Source organism: Drosophila montana, unplaced genomic scaffold (genome assembly GCF_035044405.1).
Source record: "Drosophila montana isolate Dmon_TW-CO22-7 unplaced genomic scaffold, ASM3504440v1 contig_203_1, whole genome shotgun sequence".
NCBI lineage: Eukaryota > Metazoa > Arthropoda > Insecta > Diptera > Drosophilidae > Drosophila > Drosophila montana.
This window is the reverse complement of record NW_026996956.1, coordinates 845,571-865,439: the sequence shown is the minus strand read 5'-3', so window position 1 is coordinate 865,439 and position 19,869 is coordinate 845,571. Positions and strand designations below refer to the sequence as shown.

At 40.4% G+C, this 19,869-nt stretch overlaps 3 protein-coding genes across 7 annotated transcripts; 2 read left to right on the top strand and 1 right to left on the bottom strand.

Moving 5' to 3' along the window:
- Positions 1 to 110: 110 nt before the first annotated feature.
- LOC135426550 (serologically defined colon cancer antigen 8 homolog) lies at positions 111 to 8,778 on the top strand. Of its 5 annotated transcripts, XM_064679667.1 has the most exons (8): positions 111 to 669; positions 731 to 1,585; positions 2,225 to 2,752; positions 3,178 to 3,262; positions 3,627 to 3,744; positions 6,842 to 6,966; positions 7,199 to 8,020; positions 8,058 to 8,777. In XM_064679667.1, exons 1-8 carry the CDS (start codon positions 469 to 471, stop codon positions 8,576 to 8,578), a joined length of 3,255 nt encoding a protein of 1,084 aa, XP_064535737.1. In that variant the 5' UTR covers positions 111 to 468; the 3' UTR covers positions 8,579 to 8,777. The 5 variants fall into 5 exon arrangements, with proteins under 5 accessions (XP_064535737.1, XP_064535736.1, XP_064535734.1 ...); XM_064679666.1 differs by lacking the exon at positions 6,842 to 6,966 and adding an exon at positions 6,520 to 6,700 and having other exon boundaries at positions 7,199 to 8,778; XM_064679664.1 differs by lacking the exons at positions 6,842 to 6,966; positions 7,199 to 8,020; positions 8,058 to 8,777 and adding an exon at positions 4,156 to 4,395.
- A 67-nt stretch (positions 8,779 to 8,845) lies between these two features.
- On the bottom strand, positions 8,846 to 11,767 carry EndoU (Endoribonuclease U-specific). The gene is made up of 5 exons (XM_064679669.1): positions 11,522 to 11,767; positions 11,300 to 11,459; positions 11,041 to 11,246; positions 10,494 to 10,726; positions 8,846 to 10,422 (listed from the first exon to the last, which is right to left on the bottom strand). Exons 1-5 carry the CDS (start codon positions 11,652 to 11,654, stop codon positions 10,180 to 10,182), a joined length of 975 nt encoding a protein of 324 aa, XP_064535739.1. The 5' UTR covers positions 11,655 to 11,767; the 3' UTR covers positions 8,846 to 10,179.
- Positions 11,768 to 13,748: 1,981 nt separating this feature from the next.
- On the top strand, positions 13,749 to 19,726 carry glob1 (globin 1). The gene is made up of 4 exons (XM_064679670.1): positions 13,749 to 13,853; positions 18,752 to 18,988; positions 19,051 to 19,212; positions 19,287 to 19,726. Exons 2-4 carry the CDS (start codon positions 18,830 to 18,832, stop codon positions 19,425 to 19,427), a joined length of 462 nt encoding a protein of 153 aa, XP_064535740.1. The 5' UTR covers positions 13,749 to 13,853; positions 18,752 to 18,829; the 3' UTR covers positions 19,428 to 19,726.
- The last annotated feature ends 143 nt before the right edge of the window (positions 19,727 to 19,869 follow it).

Sequence of the window (19,869 nt, the reverse complement as noted above, 5' to 3'; positions counted from 1 at the left end):
ACCGAAACACGGACAGTTTAAGGATCAGTTAGGATTAGTTTATATATCTTTAAAGTCATGGATTTTTTTATTCATATGTGTTACTCATTTCCTAAAATTTCCAAGCTGATACGCTCTGCAATGGCAGGAAAAAAAGAACTAGGCGTGTCCAGTGAACCGTGACGCGTGCACACATGGTCAAAAGTGTATGCATGTGTGTGTGTATACCCGGCAGGGTTAAAGGACTGAGCACATTTGTATTTTGGCCAACTCGTCGTCCCGGCAACCGTTCGAGGCCCGTGGCACAAGTGCAGCATTTGTCACCCCAATGAAAATGGGCAGCCTCAGTTCTCGGCCGACTCGCGCACTATGCGCTTTCATAGGGATACATTTTTTACTTACTAGAAATAAAAAAATGTGATTTAGTATAGATGTAAATCGCTAAAAAGTGCCGCGTTTCTCTGTTTTGCTACCTTTAGAAATTTCTCGATGAAGTCCTCGAAGGGCATCAGCAAGAAGAGCAAATCGATGGATTATACAAACTATGCGTATAACGAGGCGGTGGGCCGCCTGAAGGTAATGCTGGCCGATAGCTCCTATGCGGCCACGCCCAAAATGGTCGGCAGTGCGGCGGCCTATTTGCGCAACTTCAATGAGGACTCAGGCGATAATTTCTCGGACAATTTGTCGGTGGGTTTAGCACATGAAATTTAATATTACCCACTAGATATTGTTTGCTCCATTCATTCAGGTCATTGAACGACCCGTTTTCTCGGACATTTCCAAGTATTTGTCGCCCAGCCAGAAGACGCGCATCAGTGCCTATCGTCCCAAGAAGAGCTATGGCGCTGTCTATCTCTCCGCTTCCAAGGAGAATCTAGCCACGACACCAGTTCTGTATCCAAGCAATGTGCCACCGCCTACTCTGCCCACGGACAGCGTTCAAGCGCCAGTCGAGATCTTCAATTTTATTGAGAAGCAGGAGGATTACATTGAGCAGCTGGAGAAGGAGTCCAAGTACTGTCGCAACGAGCTGACAAATTTGCTGGGTAAGGTGAAGGATGTGATCAACGAGAATGAGCATCTGACGGAGAATGCGCGCAGCGAGCTGGCGGCACTGGGCAGTGGCACTTCCAAGCTCCCACAGGTCACCACTACAAGCACCCCCTCCTCGGATAGCGATGAGCACCTGCTTTTTGCCGCCGGCCGCAAGACGCCAGGCACGCCACGCAAGAGCAATCCGAAGGTGCAATCTCCGCGCTACGCCAGTGCGCCCAACATTGTTTACGAGGCACGCATCAGCGAGCTGGAGGCGGAGCTGATGCAGGCCAACATCGATCTGAAACGCGTCCGGACCGAGAACGAGGAGCTGAAGCGCAAGCTGGCCCACACGGATCCCCTCAGTGCTGTGGCCACCTTGGGCAGCGGCAACTGTGAGACGCACCGCAAGCAGCTGGAGCTGCTGCAGCAGGATAAAACCACCCTGGAGGAATCTGTGCGCCAGTTACAGCGCCTGCTGGATGAGGCCAAGTCACAGCAACACAACAGCGCCAGCTCCAAGCGATATATAACTGACCTGGTGCAAATGGAGCGCTCTCAGGCTGAGGTAAGTGGCATCAAAACTTATTATAAGAAATAAGCTGGAGAACTTGTAAGAGTAACTCCATTTTTATACCCTGTGTGGGAAATGAGTTAAATGGGTATTATGGCATTTTAAGAGTCTATGTAGCAGCAAGGAAGTATACTTACTTAATCCGCATCGATAGCCACCTGTCTATCTTCGTATCATCCTCATCCTAACTCATAACATCGATAGATATTGATTTTGAGACATGATTTTTTAAGCATTCCTCGAAGATTTTAAAAGCTAAGTAGATACACCAAACTTGGTATATAGACTCTTATACAGTGTGTTAAAGTTAAAAATATATCACCTTTTTGGTGCCTCCCCACATTCCCCCCAAATTAAAAACATCTTATTTAGATAGAGTTGTGCGCTTTGGTATATACACACTTGGCTGTGACATATTTAAGTCATATTAAAAAAAGATCGGATACTAAGTGGGTAGTAAAGGGTATAGAATGTTCTTCTTGTCAAAAATTGACAACTAGAGCACTCTTGTTTTTAGACATGGCGCTCTTTTACGGGATAGTTTTACAAGGGCGTGTCGACTAGTGGAATCAAGAAGAATATATAACACGGCCTCCTTACCTATAAATTTCACGAGTTTCTTGACTTCTGCAGCTGGAGGTACGCCACCTTCGGGATGAGCTTGACAGGCAGCACGAGCGCGTGCGGGAACTGCAACATGAGATGGCGCGACGCTTGGCCGATGAGCGAGCGAGTGCGGAGCGCCGCTACAACAGCCAAGTGGATCAGCTGGGCGGTGATCTGAGCAGCCAGTGGGAGCAGGTGGCTAAACTGCAGCTGGAGCTGGAGCGTCAAAAGCGCTACGAAACGGATCTCAAACGCGATATGGCCAATCGAAACTCACAAATAGACGAGCTGAAGATGGAATTGCGCGCCAATCGTACTACTTTCCTGGCAGACATGGCACAGGCCAATGCGGAGAAGCAATCGCTAGAACAGGAGATTACCGCGCTGCGCCTGCAGCTGGACCGTGCGGCACGCGAGACCAAGACGGAGGCGTCTCGGCTTACGGCGGAGATCAATTCGCTGCGCCAACGTCTTGATCGTGGCGATGCGGATCTGCTGCACTCGAAGCGAGAGGTCTTACGGCTTAACGATGACATTGCAAATCTGGAGAAGGAGGTATTTAGTAGTATTGACTGGAGCCCTGCATCGAGTCAAACGAAATGCGTTTCTGATACTTAAATAATTATTTCGATCGAGCGAGTCAAGACTTAAGCTAATGAGGTTCGAGCTGTTCGAGTTGCAAAGTGAATCGAAAAATAAACCAGACCTGATCGAGGCCGACTCTCTCGATTCCGTTCGAGCGACGAATTTATTACCGTTAGCTCGAACATGTTGCTGACTCGAGCAGATCGAACCTCGTTTTGCATGAATGCCTTCGGGGTTGGTGAGTCGTTTATTCGAACACTGATTAGTTCGATAATCGAAAGCTCGATCCTGCCCCCTTTCGGTTAAATCGATTGAGAATCCAAGCAAATGAATTCACCGACGCAGGGCTCTAGTATTAACCATTTGGTAAACAAATATTGAAATCAAATTTGCAGCTGGCCTACGGTGAGCTGAAGAACGAAATACGACCCACCAAAAAAGATTTGGATAAACGCATTTCAGAGATGCAGGATAAGCATGGTATGTGACAGTTAAATGCTGTATTTAATTACAAATAATCACTTTATCAAATAACTATTACTATTTGATAGTTCTTCAACTTTTCTCAAGCACTACTTACTCTTTCTAATCTATCATTTTCTGTAAACTCTGGTTGAGCTATTGATTTTCATATTGTGTGCGTGAATACTATGTAACTACGTGACTCTAAACCGAATTTCATTGAAACTAATCTAATTTGATCAAAAATAAAACGTCAATAGTCTATCCATGAGTTTGTGTTGTAGCGCGTTGCCTATCCCATAATGATAATATAGTTAGTATACTCTCGCACCTGATCCACTAATAACTCACAACAATTTGTCTGTCTGTCTACTTTTTGTAGCGGAAACGGTAAATGAGCTCGAAGAAATGATAAACTCTCAGAAGCAACTCATGGATAAACTGACGAACGAGTGTAAAACGTTAACCGGCAAATTAGAGGATACAACATATAAGCACAAGTAATTATTATATATGTATTTCCAACTATTTCAACAAATTTTCTGGCGCACACTGCAATATTTTGTGCAAACCTAAACATACTTTGAGATCCATCCAAGTAACTCGACTGTCGCGGGAAATAGTTTATGACTTTTTGATTTTCAGATTCAAGCAATAGTAGTCTCGCCTATGCATTTAAATCAACGTTTTAACAATCATATTATTCAGCATATACGAAAATTTTACACAACCCAATATGAAATTCATGGCCAGCCAATTAAATATTGTAAGCACGCAGTGCAATTTTATTTTGTTTTGAGATACATTAATCCGTAAAGCACAAACAACAACTACTAAAGCTTGACACTGGATTAACACGCTGTACTTCTTCAAACCTCTTTTGTGCTGCCTCTGCCAATTGTAAAATTAAGAATCAGTGTGCGATTATGCGAAGCCAACAATAACAACAACAACAGCAGCAGCAGTCCCATCAACAACAGCAATAAACGCACCTATAACAACAACTGCACCAGCAAGAACAATAGCCACAGCAGCAACAGCAGCAGCAAACGCAAGCGAAAGCGCGTCCACTTTGCCGCTTGAAATGGAAATTCTAAATAACAGCAAGCCCCTGGCTGGGCATGTTGCTGCTGGTGTTGCTGATGTTGATTACGGTGATGAGATACTCAGAAACATAATCAAGAGCAATGAGCGTTTGGCCGAGGAATTGGCCAAGATGCCGCCATTGCCAAAATTCACAAGCTATAAGAGGCACAGAGTGTATAGCAATAGCAGCAAAACAGACACTACAGCAGCAGCATCAACATCATCAACAGCAACAACAGCAACAACAACAACAGCAATGGCTTCCAAGCCGAAATGCTTTTGCCCCAGTTTTATGCGCCACAAGCACGAGCATGAGCACGTTTATGCGAAGCCTATAGTGCGTAAGCGCTGCAGCAGCGGCAGCAATAACGGCGATTTTAGTGCTGCATGTTGCAGCAACTGCAATAGCAACATCAATATCAACAACAACAGCAGCAACAGTTGCAGTCGCAGCGGGAAGCAAGCTACAGCAGCGCGTACACAAACCACGCACAGCAAGAGCATACATTGTCACTCGCATGAATTCACCCTAGACACGCACCCACAACAACAATATCGCACAGCACCAACAACAACAACCGCGACAACAACCGCGACAACAACCACGCCAACAACAACAGCAACCTGCTACCATCCATGCAAAACGGAGCTGTTGCCCTGGCTGCAACAGCACCTGGTTTTGAATCAAACCATCAGCAGTGCCAATCGCTGTCAGCCCCCATGTCAAACATCCCATTTGACGGTGGACGCTGAGACAACAGCAACGGCAACAACAACAGCAACGGCAGCAACATGCAAGGGGCCCAACAGCAATGCACTGAGTGCCAGCATCAAGCCTCAGCTGTATTTCGAGCAACTGTTGCAGCGCGATGGCTGTCACAAGAAGCCACGCCCACCAGTCAAAGTAGATGTCAATGTGCGTCTGGTGCCCAAACCGTCGAAACAGTCAAAGCAAAAAGTCAATGCACTGAACGAAACATTTGTCAAAGAGCTGGACGCAGTTGCACAAGCCCTAAACGAGACTTTTGTGAAGGACAGTGCGCCAGAATTGGCGAAAATTGATGAGCAACTTGCTCAATTTGAGGATGCCCTTGATGACGCTGGTGATGATAAGGATCTGGAACAGGAGCAAGCCACCAAACTTTGATAATGTTAATATACCTATGAAAAAACCAACCTCTAAATCTCATTTTGAAAAACATATCCCACTATTAGTTTTCAATTTTCATAGCTAAAGACACCAAGTTAGTCGTAATGTTTTTTATATTCGTATACAGATGTACAGATGTGCTATACACTTTTTTTTACTTATTTCGATCTCAAACCTATCTTATATTACTCCACAAATGTGCTCCGAAGATACACAGTCATTAGAAATTTCGGACTGCTTTAAGGTTATGAAAGATTGTTTGTTTTTCCTATTTTTTTTAAAGCTAAATTCCAATTTACTTACCTTAAGAAATGTAAAACTAATTGTATGCTAAAGTATTTACTCGAAAAAAAAATATTAATGTTTACAGATAAAACTGTTTGTCTTGGCTGACCGATTGACTCAGCCCAAACTGTAAAAGCCCCGCAGCTCAATTTACTGCAGTTACCTTATGTGATATCATAGCAAACTATGGCTGTGTTGCGGAAAATCCACACAAAAGTGTGAAAAATAAGTGAAAACGGAAGCATACAAATATTTTGTTTACCATTAGATTGGGTTCAAATTCATTTTTAAAAAATCTTATAAATAGTTATAAAATCTGCTTCCCGAAATGCGTTCATCGAATTTTTACGAAATAACAGATTATTTATTTAAAAGTGATTTTAATTGGATTTGATGTGAGATTCGGAATGCCATAATTCCCTTTTTTTAATAATACAAGGGAAAACATAAAAGATTTTTGTATTTATTAACATAATGTTAATTGAACTTTTCTAGATTCTAGGATGTTTCTACATTTTGGTCCAAGTTGTACCGAAGCTTTATTGAAAATGATTAACCATTTATAAATATTCAGTCTTTAACTATTAACTAGAAGCGAGTAAATTAGGAGATTGAAATTGAATTTATTAAGAAATTAAAATTTTTTGAATTCATCTTATTTAGGACTTAAGATTTTATCCTCTGGAAACACACTTTTATTATTTAGTAGAGGATTTTGTGTTAATTTGTAAAATTCCTGTCTCAATTTTCTCAGCCAAGAAAAGCTACAACTACGCGCTACCAATGAGCAGCTAATGGCGCGTCTCAGGCAAATTTGGTCGAAATATAAGTCACAATTAGTTCACAATAGCATTAACGAGCTTAGTTCCGATGAGCCAATACCCAACGATGAACGCATTTGTTCACCAAAAATGCACCCAATAGAGACCATACAGGTAATTGTCAATGAAGAATATGTATTTGACTAACAAACCCTCTCTCTCTCTCTCTCTCTTTCTCTCTGTTATCTCTTTTTCTCTATTTCCCTACTACATTTCAATGCTACTTTCTGCGTAACTCTCGATCTATCGCTTTAGAGAGGAAATATCTGCTTTACAATCGAATCTAGAGTATTTGTCGAATCGCATGTTAAGCAATGAAGAGCATATGAGTAAATTAGATACCACACCACATGATTATACTAGCTTAGGCGCAGGCAAAGGTAAATCTTGAACTTCTTCGAGCTTCATTGAGCTACCCATTAGCACACGCATACAACACACTTACACTTAGTCTTATCATAAGTCATATAACATAATTGCCTGGCCTGGGCAGACCCTGGCTCCCAGAGAATGTTAACATTCATATGCTAGAGAATTCTTACACAGCATTTCGAATAGATTCTTCCATTCAATTGGCTTGCCACCCACTAATCTAAATTTCTGTGACTGCAGCCGCATACGACTACGAGCCGTCCACATATGGCACAACAATTGAACCCATACAAAGCACCCCACAACTACACAACAACAACGCTGACGACGACTACATCAAACCCAGTGCCAGTGCCTACGGCTACGATGCAACAGCAGCGACAGCATCAGCAACAGCAGCAGCAGCAGCAGCAGCAACTGTTGCCAACAGCAACACAGTTGCTGGCACAGCTGCAACAGCGCGCAGAAGCAGCAACAGCAATGGCAGCTCCAGCCTTCTGCCCGACAGCAGCCGCAGTTATGGACTCAACGATAACGATGACGAAAATCTCAAGGACAACATTGGCATGGGCGAAAAGCAGCAGCAACAGCAGCAGCAGCAACAACAGCAACAGCAACAACAAGAAGTCGAGCAACAACGCGAGCGACAGCGCGAACGCGAGGAGCGAGATCGGGAGCTGCAACAGCTGCGCGAGCAACGTGAAAAACGGGAACGGGAACGCGAGCAAACGGAGCAGCAGCAGGCGCAGCTCAATCGACGGTACAGCAATGCCGAGCCAGAGCAACTGCAACAGCAACCACTTGAAGATGCCAGCGTCTCCAATGTCGGCAGCGCCAATCTTGCCGCCTACAACACAGATTACAGTGCCTACGATCAACAGCAATATGATGTCAGTGGCTATGATGCCAGCGCCTATGCCCAGCAACCATACGATGCTCAGCAGTATGGCTACGATGGCAATGCCGGCTACGACTACAGCGCCGGCGACTATGCGCAGTCCGGATATCAGTATGATGCCTCGCCAGATGCAGCCAACACAAACAACCAGCCACAGTATCAGTCAACTGCCGGAGCCGCAGCGGAGTACGCGCGATCGCCACCGCCGACAACGACGACGGCGCCAACGACAAGTGCCACATCATCAGCAGCCCCTGTTGGAGTTGCCGGCGTCGGTTCTGTGCCCTTACCAACAGCGAGCCGTACACAATCGCGCCCGAGCAGCGGCTCTGTGGGGCCAGCAGCTACAGCTGGAGCCATCGGCGGCGGCAGATCCGCTGTGCCACAACAGTCTGCCACGCCAGCCACCGGCAAGAAGTAGCTGGAGTCCCGAGTCGAACGATCGCACGCCAATCGATCCGCTGCAGCTGGAGTTCGGCATTAGCAGTCCCAGTCTGATGCGCTCCAGCGATGCCTCCAATCTCGAAGACGGCGACTCTTGCGCCGATTTGAGTGAAACCTTCGTCCTGCAAGCAGCGGACTCCGATGCCAGCCTATCGCCAGCACACACCACCATTGTCACAGTGCGCCGAGCAAGTGCACCGGCGGCGGTGCAACAGGCACAGAATCTCAACGAGACTATAATCATTGAGGGGCAGCCGGAGCGGAATATATGTACATAGGTGAAATTGCTGACCGAAACGTCGATGATTGAGCGTGACCATCGTGCATTCTAGTTTTAAGCACACGTTTTCCAGTTGCTAGTCCAACCTTTTCCATTATATTATTCTACTCATATGTTTCGGATTGGCTTTTACAAATATAACCAACATATGCTATTAACATTTTGTAATTACAACCATTTTAAATGCAATACAAATTACTTTTACTAATCAATGGTATGGCTTTCAATTGGTAAACTTCCACCCCCTCCACCCAAAAAGTGTTCGTTTGATCAAAATATATTTGTTTAATTCATGGTTATATAAGGAAATTACAAACTATTTTCCGGAGCTACAAACCCAAAAAAAAAGTATTGGGGTTTCGGCTTACGATGAGCATCAACAGCCTGCCTCTAGCTTCGGTTCGGGAACCACGTTTACCTCGCATCTATACAAGCTAATTATGCCTTGGGGCTAGATTTCCCTCAAATGGTTTTTAGTTAACCTATAGTTTTGGTTCGTTGGCTAATCGTAAACAATTTAATAGAATTCCGGGTACGAGCAGGTTCGGTTCGAATTCAGCTTGTAATTTTTAAAATTATTTAATTATTTATTTATTTTTTAACGAAGCATTTAAAAAGCATCTGAGGATAATAATTTTATATCAATTACTTTTTTATTTGTTGGATTCAACCAAAATATATCAATTCAAAAGGCGAGTAGGTTTTCGCTGCGAATATACATATGCATATTGTTTAAGGTTTTATTCATTTTTTAGAAAACGGAACCCCTAATGCTTAGAAAAATCCTTGAATATTTGCATACGATAGGACTGGACTAGGAAATCCCAAATAAAATAGTACAAAATAACGTAATGAGTGATAAGAATTGAATAAGTAATAAATAGGATCAAATTTACATTCCTTCATAATGAAAAGTGCGTGCCAAAGTTTAGCGATATAAATCATTCTTAACAATTTAGTATTAAGTCTGCAAATTAGTTTTGTTCGATTCTGATAGCCTTTTTCGCGTCTATTACGCACTTTGTTTCAATTTCAAGCGTGGCATTAAAGGTCAGCAGATATTTCCGCACACAATCAATAAACATAAACGTTAAAACTAATAAACAACTGGGTAGATATAACAGGGAACGTCTTAATACCATACAAAGCTGTCAAAACAAATAAACTGAGCTGTTTGGCTGGCAGGGAGCCTATGACTGACGGGCGCAGAAATTGACGTTGGCACGCACTTTAGGCGTCACCAGTCGCCAATTACCTGTCCGAAAAAGCCCTTCATATTTACACATTAACGGGATTTTACGTTAAGAACAGTATATATCGAATCTATCTATCTTACACTGAGAAAATACATTGTAATAAGTACAAAACGTGCAGTTTGTTCGTTAAGACAAAAACCATTGTAAAATGCAAGTTTTTAACGCGGAATATTACAAATAATAGCTGATACAAAATGCACAATTAATACAAATTGATACGCACTTTAAAGTATGTGTATCATGATTAAAGTCTTAATAATAAGAGTTCCCTGCGCTTAATGAAGTGTACTTGACTATAGAATACTAGAATTTGTGCTATGTATATCCCAAGACTCAATTGCATTTATGGAAACTCAACATATGTTGAAGCTATCAATCGCTTGCCCTTCCAGTCCCAGACATGCGTCACAATGGACAACTTGGCCGTGCCAAGCTGTATTTCGCAAGGTTCCTTCTCTGCTGTGGCTAAAAAGCATACTGTATATAGACTCATTTCCAGCTCTGGCGAAGTGCCCACAAGAAAGCCATTGAACGACTTTTCTATTCCAAAGAAGCTCATGCGAAAAGCCAACGCAAATTGATTGTGCTACAAATAAATTAAATTATGGAAAACTATGAAAGAGAAAAAAAAAATGTTAAATTGCCAATTGTACACACCCTTCCCGTATCAAAGCGATTCAACCAGCCTTTGTAGTTCACGTGACCCTGCTGCTCCTGCTCGGCGAAGTATAGCCAATTGTGCATGCCTAGTACCTTTTGATCCCGAAGTTCGGCCATGAAGACGTGCTCGAAGCTGGAGCTGCCCACAATACCTTTTCCTCTGGAGTATGGCGTGAACCAAAGCTCCTGCAGTAACTTAAGCTGTTCATCATAGTCGCTGCTGACAATGCCTTTAAGCACGTAGAAAACATGTAAAAAGCATATTTTATATTAACAACAGATAGACAGATATTGTTTTAATACAATACAACAACAATAAAATTAGATTTAATATATCAACAAAAAGTATAACGAATATGATTTCAGGTTAAGACCTAGATGGGGCTCTCCTTGGCTCTTTCCGTTTATCGAGAATATATACTGTTTATAGAGACGAATATGTCTAGTGCTGTTTATTTACTGAATGTTGATAAAACGGATAAAACCGGTGAGCTATAAGTCTACTAGATTTTTAACTCCATGGGCAAGCATTTTTGCAGCTTACCTCTTTTCACCAGAAAACGCATAGAGAGTTTCATGACGCGTGTGTTCATGACGGCTCGCAGAAAATCCAGCTGCTCCTGCTCATGCTCGGCCGTAATCTGATCCGGCACCGCAACATCCAGTTCATAGTTGTTGAAGAGCCGCATCAACAGAGCTGTTGTGGAGTTAACATCCCTAGTCAGCAAATCGTAATGCAGCTCAAAGAGACTAACATGAATACATAGTTATTATATCCATATGGCACATATTCGTATACTTACGGGTGGGGTGCCCGATCATCATGTGCGCCAGATCTCGTCTTGACCTGGAGATTTACATTGTAGAGATACGGACTGGACGCTGTTTCTTCGGCAAAGAGTGCTTGGGACAAGGTCAGCACATCATCTGGCGTTTTGGGCAACGGCTTACTATGGAAATATTCTACAAATAGAAGATTGTATTGGTATGGTATCGTTGGAATGGGTGTGTGTCTGGATACGCACCGTAGAAATGCCAGCTCAGAATGCCAATGGTGATAAGTAAAGCGATAATTACGAATCTCTTAATTTTCCGACACTTTTCGCTGTCACATTTGATTTTGTTATTCGTTTGGTTTTCTTGCTGTTGTGTATCCATTATTATCTAATTACATTTGTTTTTCAGTTTATTTTTGCGTTTCCTTTGTTTTGATGTCTCTCCGCAGATTTACTTTTATCTTGCTGTTCCAACGTGCCAGCATCAACTGTCAAAACTGGCCGCAGAGAGAGAGAGAGAACCGCTTCTGCTACGATCTGGCGCTCGCGCTGAATATGACTGAGTTTTGGTTACCAAAAAACGCTCGCATATCCAAACTCTTTAATTATCTATCTCTCTTTCTCTCTCTCTCTCTCTCTCGCTGCCTTTGTGACATTCAGCGCGTCTTGCGTGTGTGTCTCTCGCGCTCTCTGGGGAGCACCATCTGTCAGTTTTGTGTGTTTGTTTTCATTTCATTTGCATTCCGCTTCTGTTCCTGCGCTGTCTTTTATTTTTGTCTGCTGAATATTAAAAATTGTTTGCAAGAAAAGGTAAATTAATAACAACAAATAACATGTGGTAAGTTAGTTGTACAATTTGCAATTAAAGATACATATGTCAGTAAAATCGCGTTATTATTTGAGCCCATTTCCACGGTTTTATAAACATTTGCCATGTGCTATAAAATTCCTGATAGTCAAGGCATGTCCATTGCAAACTAAATAAATAAAATAATGTTTACGTTTGCTAAAGGTTTGGTTAGAGTTTCCACATACATACAAACATATATGAATATATTTATACATACATATATTAAATTCCTGCATTCCGGAATGGTCAACGTGACTGGCATAGAGTAGCAATTGTTAAAAAAAAAAAAAACAAAATCTAAACATACAATTGGAATAATCTACATATTATTTGCCTGTTTTAGAAAAGATTCATTAGTATTTGGGTCTCGACTGGTTTATAATGACCGCCAATTTTGGCATAAACAATTGGCTCCATAAAGCAAAGGAAACGGTGACGAGACAATAGTTCGATGTGCATAAAAAAATATTACATAAAATTTGTTCGAATAATAATATTTTTCAATCATATATTCTCCGCATGTTAATTGAATTAATCGAATAATTAGCAACAATGATAGACACTTGTACATACGCTTCTCGACTCTACAGGTTCCATTCGCCTTTTAAACAGCTCGAGCAATATAAAATTACTTTTTATTTTGATCAATTAAAATTGATTCTCCTTAAAATGCATTATTTATAAGACCTGGGATTAAAAAAGGAAGAGAAGTGTGATCAATTGGGAGGTTTGAATGTGACTACTTTAAGACTTTTCCTATGTGTTTGTATAAGTTTGGTTTTTATTGTGACCAATTCCCTAAAATAAAAACTCAGCCAATGGAACAATTAACAATGCTACAGTTTTGTTGTTGGATCATCAGAAACCAACTCAGCGAAGATAATTAATTAGTGGCTAGAACTGAAATAATTCCTTTTGGTCAAGGAGTTGCCATAATGTGGTGTGAAAACTTCATTGACAACATGCAAAGTGTACATTAAGTGTACAATGAATGTTTCGTGACAGTCGAACATAATCTAGAAGTTATGCAGTGCATAAGAATTAATAAGGCTAGATGGAATATTTTTTGAATTGTATTGTCTGGCAACACAAAACAGAAGTAGATATTCAAATGTGTTTGAAATTTTCCAGCGTAAATTAAAGAACATATTTTAACTAACGCACAACTTGGCCGCTTGACCCTTAGCAATAAAAATTATACATATGAATAACTTATGCGTGTGTAATATTTAAATTCCTGCTCCCAGCGAGCAAAACAAATATTAATATTTTCCATGATGTATATTTTGATGCATACACATAAAAGTATATTAAGAAGTTCATACAAGAACCAATTAATTCGCAATTGAAAATACTCTACGAAGCTCCCATTTTGAACCTAAATTAAGTTCAAGTCAATCAACCGATTTACGTTTTAATGACTCTTAAACTAAGCTGCAATTTCTACTAGTGCACGCAATATTTTCTTGATCTGATGAAATTCTCCATTGTTTTCTAATACATCGGTTTGATAACCCCTGCGCTCCCTAAATGATGATAGATAGAAGTGTCAACAAGGGAGGAGTGTTTGTTGTTCTCAACTTTGTCTTCCTTTAGGTCGGAAGTTTTGTTTTACTGTTTGTTTGCTTTTGGTTCGTTCGGTTCGGAAATCGCTTAAATAGCCGCCTGAGTCGACGATGCTGCTCAGTTTGAATTTTAACGGCGTTGAGTGTGGTTGCATCAGTGAATAAAGTGAGTTCTGTTTGGATAATAATAATATTTATATGGGAACTGGAACTTTATATAGTATCTACTTATATAAACAACATCGAATTAGTGCAGTGTGGTGTGACTTTTGTGCTTTTTTTGTTTAGCTGAGCTGTGAAACTAGATTTGTTTTCGCTAATTATCGATAAGCTATTGGTGTGGGTTTCTATATGGACGTCATTCAATGAGCTGATAACAAGTAGAAAATCTAGAACAAAACATCAGAACTTGGTCAGATAGGTAGCTATATAGAAATGCGGTTACCAACGAGACTGAATGAAAAAATAAAAATTTCAATGCGTGCGTGAATCAAAAGATTGGTGTTCGCCAAACTCCTGAAAAAAAGGTCTAGAACTATGTACATATATTTAAAAAATATATGTATCTTATTTTTATTATCTTAATATTTGACAAGTTAAATATCATATGATAGGTTTAATATAGGTATTATCAGACGAAGGCCAAATTTATTTAATGTCTGATTCTTTGAAATTATTGAATATAGGGTTTTCTTTTGGCGGTAGAAAAGCTTAACCCTAAGCTTTTAGAGAGAAAGAGAGAGAGAGAGATAGATAGAGGGAGAGAGAGAGAGACTGTGTAGGAAAGCTTAGCTCTCTCTGTTGAAAGCTCAAATAATATGGTCTACAGGTGGCACCTGGCACTGCATTCCCGATAAGAAATCGCAAAATGACCCCCGCTAGCGACGCCTCTGTGCTGTTGCTCTCTCACCACTCGGCTTGCACGTTTTTGGCGCGGACTCAATAGGAACAACAGCAAGTGTGCAAATCTGTATTTGCCGGCAGAGAGCGCGCTTTGCTTACGCTGAAAACGAGCCGTTTGGTCGCGTGCTCAATCAGTCTGGTCTCAGCTCTGCCTCAGGTCTCAGTCTCAGTGTCTGATTCGAACGCAAAGCGTGCGGTTCATAGTGGAGTCGACGGCAGCGACTGCGACGACAGGCTAACGAACTGACAGTAAATAATACAAATAAACAAATTGCAAAAAGAAAAAGTGTAATACTTAAGGCGTAACGCCACAGAAAACGCTTGGAAAACCCGCTCGAGGAATTATGAAAGAATTGGGTGCGACTATCATAGATCCATTACTATAATTATTACTATATATCAACTGCAGTTAGCTGTGAATTCAAGTGAAAATATTAGCTTGTGTATTTTGCGAATTCTTTAAATTTGCCGCGCTCGCTCAACAGGCTACAGCTGATTTAAAGTTGTCTGTTTCTGTTTCTGTTTCGGTTTCGTATTTAGTTAGTTTTGTTTTTCCTCTTCTTTGCGCTCTGGCGCACAAAAGCATGCTTTAAATTTATGGATTTCTCGTGTGTCCTTGCGAACAAGTGTCGTTTCGTTGTTGTTTTTGTCATTATCGTTAATGTTTCCTATGAGCATATGTCTACATCTGTATGTGTGTGTATGTGTGTGCTTCACTCTGTAAATGTGTGCATGTGCGAATAAAACGGCCATGCTTTAAATTTAAAAGCCTCTCGGCTTTTTGGGGCGGTTGCAGGAATCAAATTTAACACGATTTAGCTAAGCAGGAAAGGTATTTGATGCTGTTTATTCGATTTATTCTCAGTCAGAGCTCAATTTGAAAGGCTTGTGCTCAAGTTACATAGGATTATTTTTATATTTATTTTCTTTTTCTAAAAATAAACAGCTGAATATTTCTTGTACTTTTCTTGAAAAGTATTTTTTTTTATTAGATTTTAACTTGAACTTATTATTCTATTTTTGTTGTCAGAACAAACGAGATTACACCCTTTTGTGATATTTATAAAATAAGAATGTCGGAGATGCCCTTATTCTTCTATGATTTCTTATTATATTTGGGAAAAACAGAAGAGTTTTATTTTGATAAATTGTTGATGTTTTTGATGAAACCCAGATCAAGTTTATTTTCATATGTTTTATGTCAATCCTAAAAATGTTAATAAATTTTATAGCCCCAACTTAAGAACGTACTTATATTCGAATATTTGATTTTTGTGTTAATCTTTTTAAATAAGGTATAAAATATATAGAATATCGAAAGATCAAGCCTCTTGGCAAAAGTGACATTGTAAGGTTTGATCAAATAAATAATTTTGTGTTTTTCTCCAGAATAGCATTGAAATGCTCAACGACATTTGAGTGACAGCATACACACTATAGACTCACACACACAGGCACAGAGGCAGAGACCGCCAGACTCGCACATGCACATTTTTATGGGCAAGGCTAGAGCATCCCTTTAGCAACACCTGAATGATTGGTAGGTTTTAATGTGGCCAGGTGGCAGCAGCAGGAGCTGGGCCAGAGGCAGAGGTAGATGAAGGGGCAGTGGATGGTACTGTCAGGCCTGCGTCTCGTTGTCTAGTAGCTGTCCATCAAGCTTCCTTAATTTAATTAAGCGCTCAATGTCCTTACAGACTACACACAAGTACACGCAAGGCAAGTGAGGCAACGCTTGATTTGTTGTTGCTTTTTACTCTTGACTGCAGCAGCACACACACACACACACACTCACTCACACATCATACATTTATCTATGTATAGATTGATGTATGTGTAGTGGGGCACAGACCTGTAGTGACATCAACCACAAAAGCCACAGGACGCTTGGAATGGGGGGAATTATGTGTGTTCGTATGAACATCGCTAGCTGCTGCTATTGTTGTTGATGTTGATGATGTTGATGATGCTGATAATGATGATGCTAATGAAGAAGCCGATGATGATGATTGAGTCTCAAAGGGGCTCCGACACAAGGTTACTTACAGTTGGCACATTTTCAATACCCTGCAAATAAAACGATTGTAAAGGGCTTTTTAGTGACTGTGACGGGCATTTAATGATTTACTATGAGTTTCTTGACATTTTCCGTAGTATGTTATTTGTTAAAATTCTACGTTTTGTTGATATTAATTTCACCTTTTTGTATTTTGCATGTTTCATTATAAATGTTTATACATATATCAAATTTGATTGTATATTTTCTGCTAGGAATCGCTGCTTGTTTCTACTGAAATTCTGCTTTCGAAATTCTGTAAATTTGTAGTACTAATTCAGGTTTTAATGTTTATTGACAGTTAGAAATTAGAAATTTCATACTTATTTAAGGGTGTCTTTCAGTTGAGCTCTTTTGATGGCCGCACTTATACTTGGCATTAGCTAGCCAACCCAGCTTGTTATCCCCACCCAATCCGACCCGTTGCGGCAACAATAACATGGTGGCCACCTGCTGCGGCTGCACTTGAGTCCATTTCACTGTTGTGCTGTCTGTTTGTTATTTTTGCACATGATGTCTCTCTCACTGTGTGTGTGTGTGTGAGTTTGCTGCCTGAGGTTGGCCTGCCAGCTTGTACATTTTTATAAAACTTTCAACTGACTTTTGCAGATGCCGTTTTGAATTATTCTTGCTTATTGCCCATGCTGTTGTTTTTTCTTTAATTGTTTTTGTCCTTAAATCTCATAAGAAGAGGAACCAAAATGGCATATATTATGCTAAACAATCTAGCTTTGTCCGCAGTTCCTCATAAATATCTCATGAAAATTGAACAGTGGGCATTCTTTTAAGCATTCGGCATAAATATTTATGTGTATTAGGCGTATTGAATAATCATTGTTATTTGCATTTAAATAAGCGCCAATTGACTCAAGTTTAGTCCAAATAAATATACTACCTCATAATTGAGTTTTATTGTTTAACAATCCCTGTGCAATGAGATTCGATTTGTGGGCTTTCATTTTTGGGGCATATATGTGTTATTCGCATGTGTATTTTTGCCATTGCTGTTTATATTTCCGTTTTCCGCATGGGAACCTCCAGCCAGATCTCTCTCTCTCTCTCTCTCTCTCTCTCTCTCGCTCTCTCTCTCTCTTTCTCTCTATTCCAATCCCTATTCTCGTCGAGCATCTGAATTGAATGTGTGCCTCACAATGCAAATCAAGTGCCACCATAATTTATATAAACGGGAGCAAGCCACAAGATTTGCTTATTGAGATGTGCGACCACAACAGAGAGGGGCGAGTGGGATGGAGGCAAAGTCAGGTCCACAGAGCTGAACACGAACTTGATTCGAGATGAAACCAAAATTAATTTTAAAAGTTTTAAGTCCCTTCACAGTTATATTCAAATATATGCAATAAATATTCTATTCTCATTACGATTCATCTTTTAATTGCTTTTATGAACGTATTTTGCAGATTTACGATTTATAATATAGAAGAGCAGAAAAGATTAAATCCTTTTCTTGTTCTTAAATAAATGGCATAAATAATATAGTTTTTTGTGTAGATGTCATGATAATTTGTATTACTTTAACAAAAATAATATATATATATATATATATATATATATATATATATATATGTATATATACATAATATTGGAAATATTCAGATAAACTTATTATATTTAATGTTAACTATTTTTTTATTTTTATTAAGTAGTTCAAAAATGAGGAACGCAGACACGCATCCATCTCTATAATAATTTATAATATTTTGTTGGGATTACCGACTGGACGCTGAACGTCGATTCACATATGAACTTTTGTTTGTGTGGTTGTTCGTGTCATAGCGAAGCCATTGACTTTTAGCACGTGGTGTGTGCGCACATGTATATAACCCACTGTTGTTGTGGCATTATTGTTATTTTGATTTTCAATTGTTGTCGGCTTGTTGCTAGCGAGCGCTCATTGTTTGCCGGGCCCAACAATGCGAATGCTAACTGACAATTGCAATGTAAAACTGTCAATCTTAATTGTTTGCTGGAGAGACAGGCAGAGCGACAGACAGAGAGAAATAGAGAGAAAGAGGGAGAGAGTGAGGGTGAAGGCTGGTACTCTGATTTATGACAATACTAATGCGTACATCTCATTTGTTTGACAGCTTAAAACCCAATACCGAGGCTACCATTTGAAGAGCAGCAGCAGCAGCAGCATTAGACGAGTATTTTGAGCCGAAAACATGAATAGCGATGAGTTGGAAATGATCAGGAAGACTTGGGAAATACCCGTGGCGACACCAACAGACTCTGGAGCTGCTATACTAACGGCGTTCATCAATCGTTTTCCGTCCGCGTTGGATAAATTTCCATTTCGTGATGTACCATTGGAAGAGTTACCCGTAAGTAATAAGTAAAAATCACTCCACAGCTGAGGAGTTCAATTCAACGTTTTGCACTGCAGTCCAATGCACGTTTCCGGGCCCATGCCGGTCGCATAATTCGTGTATTCGACGAGTCGATTAGGGTGCTCGGCCAGGATGGTGATCAGGAGAAACTGGATGAGATATGGACCAAGGTGGCAGTTAACCACATACCACGAAGAATATCTAGAGAATCTTACAATGTAAGTGCCATGGGATCTTCTTATTAATATACAATTTAATTTTTGTTTTAATTTTTATTTTTTTGCTTTAATAGCAACTCAAAGAAGTTATTCTGGAAGTGCTCACCGCTGCCTGCAGTCTAAACGAGAGTCAAGTAGAAACGTGGACTAAGCTGATCGATCACGTCTATGACATTATATTCAAGACCATCAACGAAGACGGCGATGCCATCTAAGCAGAGAGAGAGAAAGCGAGAGACAAAGAAAGTTAGCGAGGGCGAGAGAGTAAAGCATGCAGCTCATAATGCAAGGCACGGCTTATGTAGCTTTAAGTAAATGATTAATGATAAATGTTAGCTACTTCCATTTTGTATTTATCAGTACAAGTCCAACACACACAAACACAGGCAAACACACACATGTTAAGCAATAACACACATGCACATTGCTCTGTAAAGCTTTAACCCATTGTCAGCCTTAAGCACTTAATAATATTAATATAAATAAATTAAAAAGGTCGCTTGTAGCCGTAAAACTGCTTCTTGTTGTATCAATAAGGGGCGACTTATCCGTACCCATTTAAACAGGAATAACTTTATACATTTTCGGTAAAGTCCCCTTGTTGGAGCTGCATTCTTGAATAAGTTCAGTGTATACAGTACGATTTTTATGAAAAAT

Excerpts from the sequence above, each read along its gene's own strand:
- glob1 (XM_064679670.1), top strand. The coding sequence starts at position 18,830 with ATGAATAGCGATGAGTTGGAAATGATCAGGAAGACTTGGGAAATACCC. Across the intron at positions 18,989-19,050 it reads TACCATTGGAAGAGTTACCC|TCCAATGCACGTTTCCGGGC; the intron begins GTAAGTAATAAG and ends TTTGCACTGCAG. Across the intron at positions 19,213-19,286 it reads TATCTAGAGAATCTTACAAT|CAACTCAAAGAAGTTATTCT; the intron begins GTAAGTGCCATG and ends TTGCTTTAATAG.
- LOC135426550 (XM_064679666.1), top strand. The coding sequence starts at position 469 with ATGAAGTCCTCGAAGGGCATCAGCAAGAAGAGCAAATCGATGGATTAT. Across the intron at positions 2,753-3,177 it reads TTGCAAATCTGGAGAAGGAG|CTGGCCTACGGTGAGCTGAA; the intron begins GTATTTAGTAGT and ends TCAAATTTGCAG. Across the intron at positions 3,263-3,626 it reads AGAGATGCAGGATAAGCATG|CGGAAACGGTAAATGAGCTC; the intron begins GTATGTGACAGT and ends TACTTTTTGTAG.
- EndoU (XM_064679669.1), bottom strand. The coding sequence starts at position 11,654 with ATGGATACACAACAGCAAGAAAACCAAACGAATAACAAAATCAAATGT. Across the intron at positions 11,460-11,521 it reads TCTGAGCTGGCATTTCTACG|AATATTTCCATAGTAAGCCG; the intron begins GTGCGTATCCAG and ends TTCTATTTGTAG. Across the intron at positions 10,727-11,040 it reads GCGTTTTCTGGTGAAAAGAG|GCATTGTCAGCAGCGACTAT; the intron begins GTAAGCTGCAAA and ends ACGTGCTTAAAG.